This window comes from Perca flavescens, chromosome 12 (assembly GCF_004354835.1).
Source record: "Perca flavescens isolate YP-PL-M2 chromosome 12, PFLA_1.0, whole genome shotgun sequence".
In the NCBI taxonomy this organism is placed as follows: Eukaryota; Metazoa; Chordata; class Actinopteri; order Perciformes; family Percidae; genus Perca; species Perca flavescens.
Window position 1 is genome coordinate 14,913,850 of NC_041342.1, and position 12,004 is coordinate 14,925,853.

Genomic DNA, 12,004 nt, shown 5'->3' on the forward strand with positions numbered 1-12,004 from the left:
AACACAAGGGGGATGATATAGTGAAAAGCTAGCCATAATTAAATCTAGGACTTCATTATGTGTCTCTGCAGGGCTTGTTTATGCCTAATAAAATATTGCAGGATGTCTGTTTGCAGCACATTTCCTAAAAGCTCATCACGATAATGCAGCAACCTAGGTGTAAGTGGTATGACACAATTCAATTCACACTCTGAAGGAGTGTGAAGCTGATAAAACAATGACATCTATGCAAGAGTACTTAATTATTGATCAGTTATCAACCCAACTCAAATACTAGACTCAAGGAGAATAGAAATAAAGAGATTATCCTACCTATGTTCAGATGGCCACTGTACTTCCCCAGCACTAGAGGAGAATGAGAGAAATGAACAGATATGTATCAGTGAGAGATTCAAAGCAACAACAAAAAAATCATTGCATGTGCTCTGACAGTAAATTCAATTAAAATCTGGAGTAAAACATTAAAAACAAAAACATGGACACATTTTGAGCAAAGCTTGTCAACACACACAGTTACAACATAAAAAGTTTCAAAGGGGAACATGAATCATGTGCATAACCTTGATGTGTTGACTCAGGTTAAACATTATGGCTCACTCATTTGTAACTGAATAAACTGACTTGTGCACGGTTTTGATCACCTAGAACACTTTTTAGTACACATTGACCAAAACAGTTTGTAAACCTGTTCGACTACTCCATTAAAAAAACAACTAAAGTAAACTAAGATGTACTGTACGTGTAGGAGACACAAGCAAGATGGCTGAAGTCCATATTATGAAAAAAATATATTTTTTCAAGATCAAGATATATCATTAAATGAAAAATCGATTCAAAAATAACGTATCGGGGTGTTTGCAATGACTTCTGCCATTACTTTTTAATTTGCTTGGAACCATTTCAAGAATTCTGTAAGGTGCTATGCAATATGATCATATCGTCATAAACAATAAGTATAAATAAGTCAATAAACAATACTGATGAGTCATTGTCCAGACAGGAAACCTCCGCTATGATAAAAATTCCTCTCTGACTACAGCTTCCTCACAAACAGTGTCAAACCTTCCTCCAAATCTTTCTATCCTACGTATTCATTTAATTGTTTAATAGTTAATTCATGTACTTTCAATACGATTTAACATACACTTTAAAAATGTGTCACAAATATGTTTCATTTATTAAAAAGGCTAAACAATTCCCTATATGAGTGGGGTCCTGTTGTTTTTAGCAAACAGGAGTAAATAATGCATTTGTTGGGGACTATTGTCTGCCATGAATGAACACACTTTTGGTGCACTGGTGAGTTTTTCCAGCAGCAGGATGTGTATGTAGACTTGAAACATCCATCACATGTTCATTGTAATGAAGAAGCATGTCCCCTAGTGCCAAATTGTGGCTCATTGATATTTAAAAAAAATATTTTTTTTTATTTTTTATATAACCATGGAGCTCTATGGCACAGAGGAATAATATATACAGTATGTGGCTTTGGGTACACAGACATTATTCATTTTTGGTAGTAGTATCAGGTCATTGCCGGTTTTGGTCTTTTAATTGGATTTGTTGGTTATAAGAAAAATATAGATTAGTACCAGCCTGCCACAGATATTCAAAGCCAATAAACAACATCCCTGTGGTATCATCCTAAGTGGACATGCCTTCCTCATAAAGTACTCACAATTGAGCAGGCCCAACTGCAGCAGTGACGCCAGGGCAGTGATGATCATAAACATAAGAAGGCCACCCCGCCGGCCCATTAGGCCAACCGCCGGGCACAGCGCCATGCATGATGCCAACGCAATGCCTGCCATGGTGTAATAATCTGCATAGAAGTTATGGAACATGGTTGTCTCCTGAGCTTCAGGGTCCATCATGCTGCGGGCAAAACAGTGGTGGATCCCATAGCCTGTTAGCCTGTTAGGTAAAGAACATACACAGGTCTAGGTTAGGGGATACTAGTACAGTAGGAGAGAAATAAGTGAATGGTAGACAAGAAAGAAAAAGAAGGAATGGACAACATTGTAAACACAAGGGGAGAAGATACAGAGAAAATACATCCAAGCAAATCTAAAAGATGAAGAGGTTGGGAGGAGGCGGAAGAGATGTATCACATTTTCTCTCATCTCAACTTATCTCAAAGAAACTGCACACATGTAAACACTGACTTATTGGCACACACACCCTCAAGCATACACAAAAACAGGAGCAAACATTCACACAGGCTCTCTCCAAATTGTCTAATGTTTCATAAGGACAGAGCTCATGTAAAATGTATGCTGACTTGGGGAGTTAAGGATACCGTGCACTGAAGCAGAGCTAAAGCTGGGTCAGCCTAGCTGGAGATGAGGTCTCAGATGGAGGAGAGAGAGGCGAGATCCCACCGGAGATGATAAGAGAGAGCAGCACACATACAGTTTGGAAGGGCAAAAGCATTGAGAGCTACTGATCAATGCAGTATCGAGCCTCCAGGTTAATAGTGCTATCTCCAATGCTCAAAATGGAGCTTCTGACTGGCATTGCCTCGCCCCGACACAGAAGCACACACACACACGCTCCCTTTTTCTCTATCTAGTTTTCAGATCCTTCCACACAGATAAGCACCTTGACATGTAAATGTTCAAACTGTTTTTCAAAGTACTAATACAAAAGACACGTACGAGTTGACGCAGAGCACAACAATATTCTTCCACAGGTTTCTCGTCCCGACCATTTTCACAATGCACGTCTTCTTGGGTTTCTTTTGAAGAGCTCTCTGCAGTTCTGAAAACAAGCATGTTACAACATGTTAATCCTCGAGTCTGACCGATATCGGACTGTTGAGGCCCATGTCAATATTTGAGCATAACATCTATTTTAAGTTATTTCATAACTTTCTGTCTAGCAATGCAAAGTGTGGTCATTTTGAGTAGTCTAAAGTGCAATAGTCAACAGTGTATATAAAATAGGCTACATTTCTGCCCTGCTTATTTTAGACACTGCATGACTATTTACTATTATTACTAAATTAATTATTATTATTTATCCTATGTTGTCACATCACAACATATAATTATTTCTGTAAAAAGAAAATATACCTTGTGTTGTGTTCTTGTAAGTATAGATTTTTTTTTCTCCCACGTTTACGTCTATGTTATGGTTTATGTATTATGACTGCTATGTAAATTAGGGGTGCACAAAAATAAAGACACTCAGGGATATGTTTAGTATTTGAAAGAGAATAAGTACAAATGGCACTTAAACATTTAACTATCATCCATTGTGTTCAGTTCCATGGTTATTTTGTTCAATAAAAAAAGTTTTTTTAATTCAACAAGCAATTTGTTGGACTTAAGCAGTATACTTAAACAGAAAGGCAGAACTGACAACATTTTAATATCTGTTTATCTATCGCAAGTAATATCATAATGCAGTATAGCTTAATCACATCTTTTCCTCATTTGCATCTGCATCCCTAATGTAAATGAGAAAAAAAAATCTATAAAATGTTATGTGTAAAATCTGACGATGATATACAATTTTTAAACCACTACCTGTAATATTTGTACCTAGTGGCCCTTTTTTACCCAAAAATGATAATTAGATAATTAGATGGCATCAAATTATTATAACTTTATTATGAAATTATACAAATTTAATTTTAATAATATACAAAATACAACAAAAATATCTTACACATGTATTCAGAAAAACAAGGGTAAAAAATATCTACAAACGCAGCCTATAAAATATTTATGTGGTCCACAATTCTGCTTGCATATCAGCCAACATATACAGTACAGTGAATCCAACATATCTGTAATAAGGTGTTCTCAGCCAATGTCATCAGCCTGCTTATATATCCAGCAGGCTCTAGGTAATCTAGTTAATCATCATGTCAAATTCAGTTTTCAGGTCAAAGAAAGTTTGACAGCAGTCTGGGTTCTCTAAATTCAAACAAGGACTCGCCTGATTCATTGCAACCACAAAAAGTTCCACATGTATATTTTATTGAGCACGTTTCATCCCACACAAGTCTCCCACTGCTTTGAGAGACCGGTAGAAACCAAACCAGTTCATGAGAGGGAAACTGCCCTATCCCGCAGGTGATGTGACATAGAAAATAGCGGATGTTTTTGTATCAGTCTGCGTGTTGCCACAGAAACACACCTCTGCTTTGCGGTACTGTATGTTGACTCAAGCATGTGACAACATTCCACACTGCCGTCTCAAGGTTATCTCGGGCTGCACCACTCCTCAGGCTTTCCGGTGATCCCCTGGCCCGGCTACAAACCTGAGTAAGACTATCCCAACTGAGATATATGCAAATCAATCTGCTCCCTTTCCAAAGATGACCTAATAAGTTGTTACACATGCATCTGTCGTGTCTGAGTGCTTGAAAAAGTTGCTCAACTGCTCTGCTATAGCGGCTGTTATTACATTTAGTGCCTAACGTTGTATTTATAAAGACAAGAGTGGATATATTATTATCGGGTGCAATGCACTTTTCTCAATGCTGCATCAGCACACTGTCTCCAAATTCTAAAAAGATGCAGCCAAAGTGGTTCCTCTTTGAGCCTTTTCCCAGCAGTGGCCCTGGTTTTTCTAAATTGATTGAGAAATACAGTGAGCAATAGCAGGACAAACTTACCACAGTCAACAGTGGGGTTAAAGTTTAATACAAATGTAATCTGCTACAACATTTATCAACAACAAAGTTCACTCTGCTCTTTGCCTCTGGCAGGTCTTAGGTACACACAGTTAACCCGGGGGTCAAAGAGCATCACCTTCGTCCATCTGCCGTTCGTACACCATCCTGTCAGCTCATGTCCCCCCACCCAGGCTATAATGAAATTACTGAACGTTGTAGTGTGTCATAATGCAATGTTCAACACCCACTGCAACCTCTGGAGTGGTCCGTTACTATGGCGACCAGACAGGAAGCAGATATAACCTTGACAATCTGTCTTACTGAGGAAAGCACAGCTGGGGATACTACCCAGCTCTTTAGAAAAGAAAAAAAACAGAAAGCTCGGAAGATGTTTTTTAATGCTGATTTCTTCAGAATTAGTGTTAATCTCGTTACCTGTGAGGATATTGTCGGTGTCAAGCTCCATGTTCACTTGGTTTTTCTTTGCTATGTGTCCCATGATCCACTTGGAGCGGCAGTACTGCTGAGTGGCCAGCAGCCAACGCAGTGACTCAGGGAAGATCCTGTTGGAAAGACGGGGGATGTCCTCGTTAATAAGACAAAATTAACAAAACAATGAGTCAAAACAAAATAAAATCTCCTTTTAAAAAGGCAGATTGAAATCTCTCTTAATCAGAGTTAGAAGTATCACATCTAGTTTGTTTCTGTTTTTATTAAATGCAGAAAAGAAAACCGTATTGGTAAGCTAAGTTTAGAAATTGTATCCTTAACAGAAAAACCTGGTTCACACGCAAACACTTACATACCTAATAGCCTTCCCAGATGTCTTTACAGTCGGAACAACAAATAAACACATGCCGGCCAGCCATTGCTATCCCCGTCCCTGCTTTCATTTCCCATGCTTTATTATCTGGTAGTTGTACTACGTGGCAACATTCTTGTGAGTGGTCAGGTTTCTCCTCACAGCCATATAGCGATTCAAAGACAGTCAGCAAAAACAATGCCATAGTTGCCTCAGTCGGTTGCTTTTCTCTGGAACAGTCTTTCTATGTGAGTAAAAGTGCAGGATTTATTATGTTGCACTAGTGTGGTTTTAAGTTGTTTTCCCAAATCAGCAAACTTAGATCACCTGCTGTGTTGGAACTCTTCAGCCCAATCAGCTGTATTTCTATATTTGCAGAGTCAGCCACTTTGACAGTGATGGATCCAATCTGTGCCCTTAAATGCTGTCTGGCTTAATCAAGAGAATGAATGAATTCCCAAAATCCTTTTGTGAAGCCTGACTCCAGCTGGCTGAGTCGCTGATGCATTTGTGTATCTCAGTAGTGTGTGCTGTGTGGAGAGCCCTATTACATGTGCAGAAAGAGACTAAAGTGTTGGCTGGTTTGCCAGTAAAAGCTTGCCCTGCACCTTGCAGGTTGTGTTATGTGTGATATCTGTTTCACAACCCGCTTCATGTCCTTGAATTCTGGAAGAGTTTTTTAGCCAGCAAGGCCATAATCACATCAAAGCAGACAACAAACAAAAACCTTTCCACAGCTTAGCCACCTGACTGCTGAGTTATTTGTTTGTGCAGTGACTACCCTGATGTATGCCTAAGGTTTCTTACCTCTTACCCCCTCTGTACCTGTATAATGCCAGATGTACATACATTTGCGAATGTAGTGTTATCAGCTCCATGGCTAACCCGCAGAAAGCGCATGCTGTGATACTTCAGCTTACGTCGTATTTACCAAACCTGCAGTTCATCGGGTAATCAGCGCCTTTCTCCGCCCACTATACCGTAAATTGCGCGCTTTTTTCTATTAGGCCTGGCAAACTCGATTCCTTTTAAGGATTCGGGTTATTCTGAGTCACTCACTAAACTGATCTGGGTTGTCAGTATTGTATGCTACATCCGAGGCAAGCTTTTGATGTGGATAAAATGGCATGTTTTCATTTATAATCTTTTAATTTTATTTGGAAAATGTTATATCCATAAATGTAAATGGTCTGAAAGAAAACTGAACATTCATTTAAAAATGACATGAAATTATATTTTGAAACTTTAATAGGACGAATACGAAAGCATCCGGACTCTGAACATTTACAATGACTTACAACCTCTTTATTTTAAATTCCATGTGCCCCTTTTTCATGTATGTATACATTTAATGTTTTCAATGTGTATGTGTATCTGTACTTGAATAATAAAGTTTTTTGAAGAAAAAAAAAACAGTTGTCGGCGAGGCGAGCTCACAATGTTTCGGACTGTCTGCTCGACCTAATTGCATTTTAACATACTACATTTATACACCAAACCTACAGTAGGTCTAGCTAGGCTATGTGCAGAACATTGTATGTTATTTCAGAAGTGAAAGAATGGCTTTTGTTGTTGATTTGCTTTACCCTGAGCTCGAGGACAGACCTCACTCGCTCGTCTGAATCAGATCCACTCATGACAACGTAGACGGCTAATTTGGCTGATTCGTGGGATTGACTGACTCCCGCGAGAACTCACGAGTCATCAACAACTCATGAGTCATCGAGGACTTGTGAGTTGTCGACAACTTATGAGTTGTTTGCGAGCCGAGCCAGCCGAGCCGAGGCAAGCTTGTAATGTTTTGGACTGTCTGCTCGACCTAATTGCATTTTAACATACTACATTTATACACCAAACTTACAGTAAGCCTAGCTAGGCTACGTGCAGAACATTGTATGTTATTTCAGAAGTGAAAGAATGGCTTTTGTTGTGGATTTGCTTTACCCTGAGCTTGAGGACAGACTTCACTCACTCATCTGAATCAGATCCACTCATGTAGCCTGTTGATTTGCGCGAGAACTCATGAATCACGACAACTCACGAGCCCTCGATGACTCGTGAGTTCTCGAGCGAATCCCATGGTCTGCGAGCTTCCGGCTCTGAGTCTGCGGGTCGGGACTGTCTCTCTGCTCACTCAGTCGCTTGAGTTGACTTGTGGAGTTGCTGTTGCCTACGAAAATGTAAGTTATGAAGCTTTTTGCGCGCACGTTACGCTTCTCCTCCCATCTCTTTATGGGAAACTCCCACTTTCCCCTGCACCCTCCCATGAATGCATATGCATGACACGGAAAAGCACAATTTGCCATTTTCAGTCGCCGCGACAGGCAGTTTGCGCTTTTACCTCAGTGCGGCCTGTTTGTACATACCTCGCCATGCTTTTACTCACACGTTGCGAAACTAATATGCCTGAAGTGGGCGCAAAAGCGTTAGTACATCTGGCCCTCAGTGTCCTACTCTGATTGAAGTGCATCGTATCACCAGTATTGATGTTTGATCAGATTAGGGATTTGGACTGTTTCTGGGTCTGTTTTATTCCAGCACAGCATTGAACAAAGCCAAGGCCTTTGATAACCTATGATATTCTTGGATTTTCTTCTGCTGGCTTTGTACACACCAGCAGTGCTGTTGATCACTGTTCATCACCAACCTGATCTCACAGAATTCCGTGAAATGAACACAGCCCCTTAACTCAAAAAATTCCGTGATGGGCCCACGGAAGAATTCCATGAAATGAACACGAATGGCCGAAATTCCATGATCGTCCCCAAGGAAGAATTCTTGTGAAATCAACACGGCCCCTTCAGTTAAGGATAAGGTCGTTGGTGGGCTTATGTTTCCATGACACACATTATTCAGGAAAAGAATAATGCGGATTTTCGGTCTTTCATACTCATCTTCTCACGGACTTGTTTTCTGTGGTGGCCACACGGAATTTTCACACATTCCGTGCCACCACCACGTAATGCGGTGTTAACAGTCCGTGATAATTTCACGCAATTCTGTGAGACCAGGCAGGCATCATGGTAGAATAAATGGACTATTGGAGGTGAATACACAAGTATTTATTGCTGGAGCTTTGGAAAAAAGAGATTGCACTCACAGTAAAGGTTGCTGCAAATGAATTAACAAAGACATTCAGCTGGGAATTCACTGGTGAAAAAGACTTTCTGATTTCTTGTTTGAACTATGTAAATCTGCTAAAGCATCTTTGGCTTAACCAGGTTTTTGGGGGGGGGATTATTAAATCACTGGTTGCTTAGAATCTAACACATGTAGAGTTTAATTGCAAATGGCAGCACATATTTCCTAACCTAATGTGCCAGACGGTTTGTTACACAGAACCACCTGAGAATTCGTCATTGGAATTTGGAAAAGGGCAGGCGCTTACAACATATACCTGGCAGGTGATTGGATGAACCATCTATCTATCATGTCCGTTACTGTTGTTTTGAACGAACAGTCGCAGCCATCACACACACCTAAACCACGCCGATAGCTGTCAGTAGCTCTTCACTGGACGCTGATTGGTTCAGTAAGCTGGTAGTTCAGACAAAAAACTAATAAGTTGAAGCCTTACAAGATGGATTATCTTGTGATTTGTGCAATTCTTGCGTGATCCCGGGATATCGTGAGAATCCAGCTGCCGTGCAAGGTAACATATTTCAGTCTCATGTAGAATTTAAACTGTAAAACATCTTGTTAACAGAATGACAGGTTAGTGCCAAAGTGATGCTCGGGTCTTATCCTTACCAGACGTAAGACAGCATCAGTAGCAGGGGGCAGATGATGACAGCTTGGAGTACCTGCCAGTCCCGGCAGAGATATGCCATCCCGGGCATCAGCACCTGACCACCCAACACCACAAAACTGGCCACCATTGTCATGGAAAAACGCCATCCTGGCAGGCACAGCTCAATCCCTGGCAGAGAGGAAAAGAAAGAGAAACTACATTGTTAATAGGTTTCTCTGCAACAGACACAAAAAGACACAACATGGGCATGTTTGACAGCAAGGAAAATAACCTATTTTCAAGGTTTCTTGTAAATATGACACCAGCTTTTCATAAATTCAAACTTAGCCTAGTTACTAAGTTACAATTAATGCATCCCTAAATTAAAAGGGATTGCAGCATGTGATATTGTTCTTAGGTAGAAATTAGTTATTAGTATTTTATTAAACTAATAACAAATATTATATATTATATTCAGCATATTTGACACAATGATGGAGATGAAGATTTGAAATTACATTTTAGAAAAATAACACAACATACAAATTACAAAATGTCTTGCCAAGGCTGTGACATAAAAACGTCAGCTAGTTTAACACAACTGTTTATTTCCCACTCATTCTAAACTGCATGAATACTACGAAATCTGAAACACATATTTCTCCAAGAATGCATATACTAAAACACATATACTAAAACAGATACTAAATAAAGTAATATATACATTTACAAAGCATTGACAGTTAGCCTCACTTTAATGTATTGTTTGGCCCCTGTAATCTTTGGAAGTTATTCTACAGCTCAGGATGCTACAGTAACATCCAGTACACATAGCTGGTTGCTTTTGATTGGAAAATGCAACATATGTTTCCGAGAAACCTATTTAGACTTTTCCAGATAAGTAATTTCTTAAGTTTTAATGGTAGCAAGCCCATTTAGTAATTCACTATTTTGAAGCTAGTTAGTTTAGAGTTGAGTTAACTTAAAAGAGACTTATGGTAATGGTTCCAAATAGCTGGTGCGACCCAATCCAGTGTTTATGTACATAGAACGTGAGATTTAACCATTAGCTGTTTCTTCCTCATGCTGACAGAAACAGGCCAGAGTAGATGAATTATCAAAACAGAATACAACCTGTGACTAGGTGAGGCAGACAAGCCAGAACATGGTTCCTGTCGGCGATGATTATGCTCATGAATAGAGGTTTACGTTGTCCTAATTACACATAGACCCAATTCCCAGGCCAACTTACATTATGACTACTACTGTATTAAAACTGTGACTTTTAAACACAGGAAACACCTAATACTGATTAACACTTGTTTAACTAAACAAATATTACGTTAATCAAAAGAAACTTAAAGTGGCAATCCTTAAGATTTCTTTTGTGTGTATAAAAAAATGAGAAACCCTGATAAATCACCATGTACAGTTGTTGTTCAGAGACAGTAGACAGGCCACGACAATAGGCTACTGTCAGAGTGAACTAACTAGAAAGAGGTTCCTTGTACTCAATTCTCCTCTATCAGAATGGCACTGATTCATTCACCCAGCCATTAGCATGCACACCACACGGGCAGCCAGCAACCACAGATAGTCCAGCCCTTTAGTTACTGCAGTGTAGAGAATGGCTTCTCATCAAACCATAGAACAGTGAACCGCACTGTAATACTACTATTCTCGGAATGCCCAAATCTGTTGTCCTACATTCATGCCTTTTTGTTATAATTAACAATTTCGTTTTCTAATGGGTCTTTTCTGCTGCCCAAGAATGTGAACAGTCTCCAGATGGGCCTTTCAAGGTGACAGGGCCAGTATAATACAGTGGGTGTCGGCGGCCCCGCTTCATTTCAGTGAAAAAGACCGGAATTTCAATTAGGACTTGCCCCCTTCTGAGGACATGAATAATGCTCTCTGTTCACAGACACTATCACAGCTGGAATGACAAAGCCAATGAGCTGAGAGCAGGGCGATGGGTGCAAGACCTGCTGAGTTTGAACCAACTAACCCCAAGACCCCTTTTTTGTGTACTGCTGGGAGAAAAGTGACGGTTCACTGGTTACAGACTGCATGGGATTTGAATTTTTCGGTTATTTATAAAGGCATCATGTGCACTGAACAGGCCAGAGCATTGTGACCGAAAGGGTAGGTCCTGGGGTGAGGTATGAAAAAATTGCTAAGACACACAGACATATGACACTACAAACTATATCATTGATATAAAGATATTAAAATAAGTGTAAATATATATACCCAATATGGCATGTGTTGTGTATATGGTGCTTCAGAATGAAGACCAGAGTTTGTGGAAAGGAAAGGAGTTCTGAGCTCCTTACTCCTGCTGACCCTAATCCTCCACAACCCACTAGATCAGCATTCCCACAATGCCCTGCTGCCGCCTGTGTTCTCATGACATAAATCTATTAACTAATCTGATGACACATACAAGAAACTGACAGAAGATGCTAACTGAGGATCTCCGGGGGTTGGGGACAAAACAAGTGGGACATACAAGCTATTGAAAAATAGACCCATTTAAATGCATTTGGACACTGTGCTGTACAAAGTGGAAATGACATCATCACGGATCAAAACAATAGCCAATTAATAATGAAGATAATCCCCAAAGAAGCTTTAGCTGGGTTGCTGACTTTGGCAAAACAAGTATATGAATCACACTCTCTGGTACACGCCACAGTAGCTCACTAGTCTTCTGTCAAGTACATCGCTCAGTCAAGAAGGCCTATTGTTTTACAAGTGAAAGACTGGTTGACCACTAAATGCACTCAGTGCAGCCACGCCCTGTACACACAGGCTAATGTCACAGCCTTTTACTGGTCACATG

At 40.0% G+C, this 12,004-nt stretch overlaps 1 protein-coding gene across 1 annotated transcript in view; it reads right to left on the reverse strand.

Annotated features, from left to right (window-relative positions):
- The window catches only part of LOC114565743 (solute carrier family 22 member 23), a gene marked incomplete at its 5' end in the record, with an annotated part of 38,830 nt that overhangs the window by 8,657 nt on the left and 18,169 nt on the right, over positions 1 to 12,004 (reverse strand). The window contains 5 exons of the mRNA XM_028593963.1: positions 313 to 345; positions 1,679 to 1,914; positions 2,658 to 2,760; positions 5,063 to 5,190; positions 9,180 to 9,348. Of these exons, the coding sequence (XP_028449764.1) occupies positions 313 to 345; positions 1,679 to 1,914; positions 2,658 to 2,760; positions 5,063 to 5,190; positions 9,180 to 9,348 (669 nt within the window). The remainder of the gene's footprint in view (positions 1 to 312; positions 346 to 1,678; positions 1,915 to 2,657; positions 2,761 to 5,062; positions 5,191 to 9,179; positions 9,349 to 12,004) is intronic.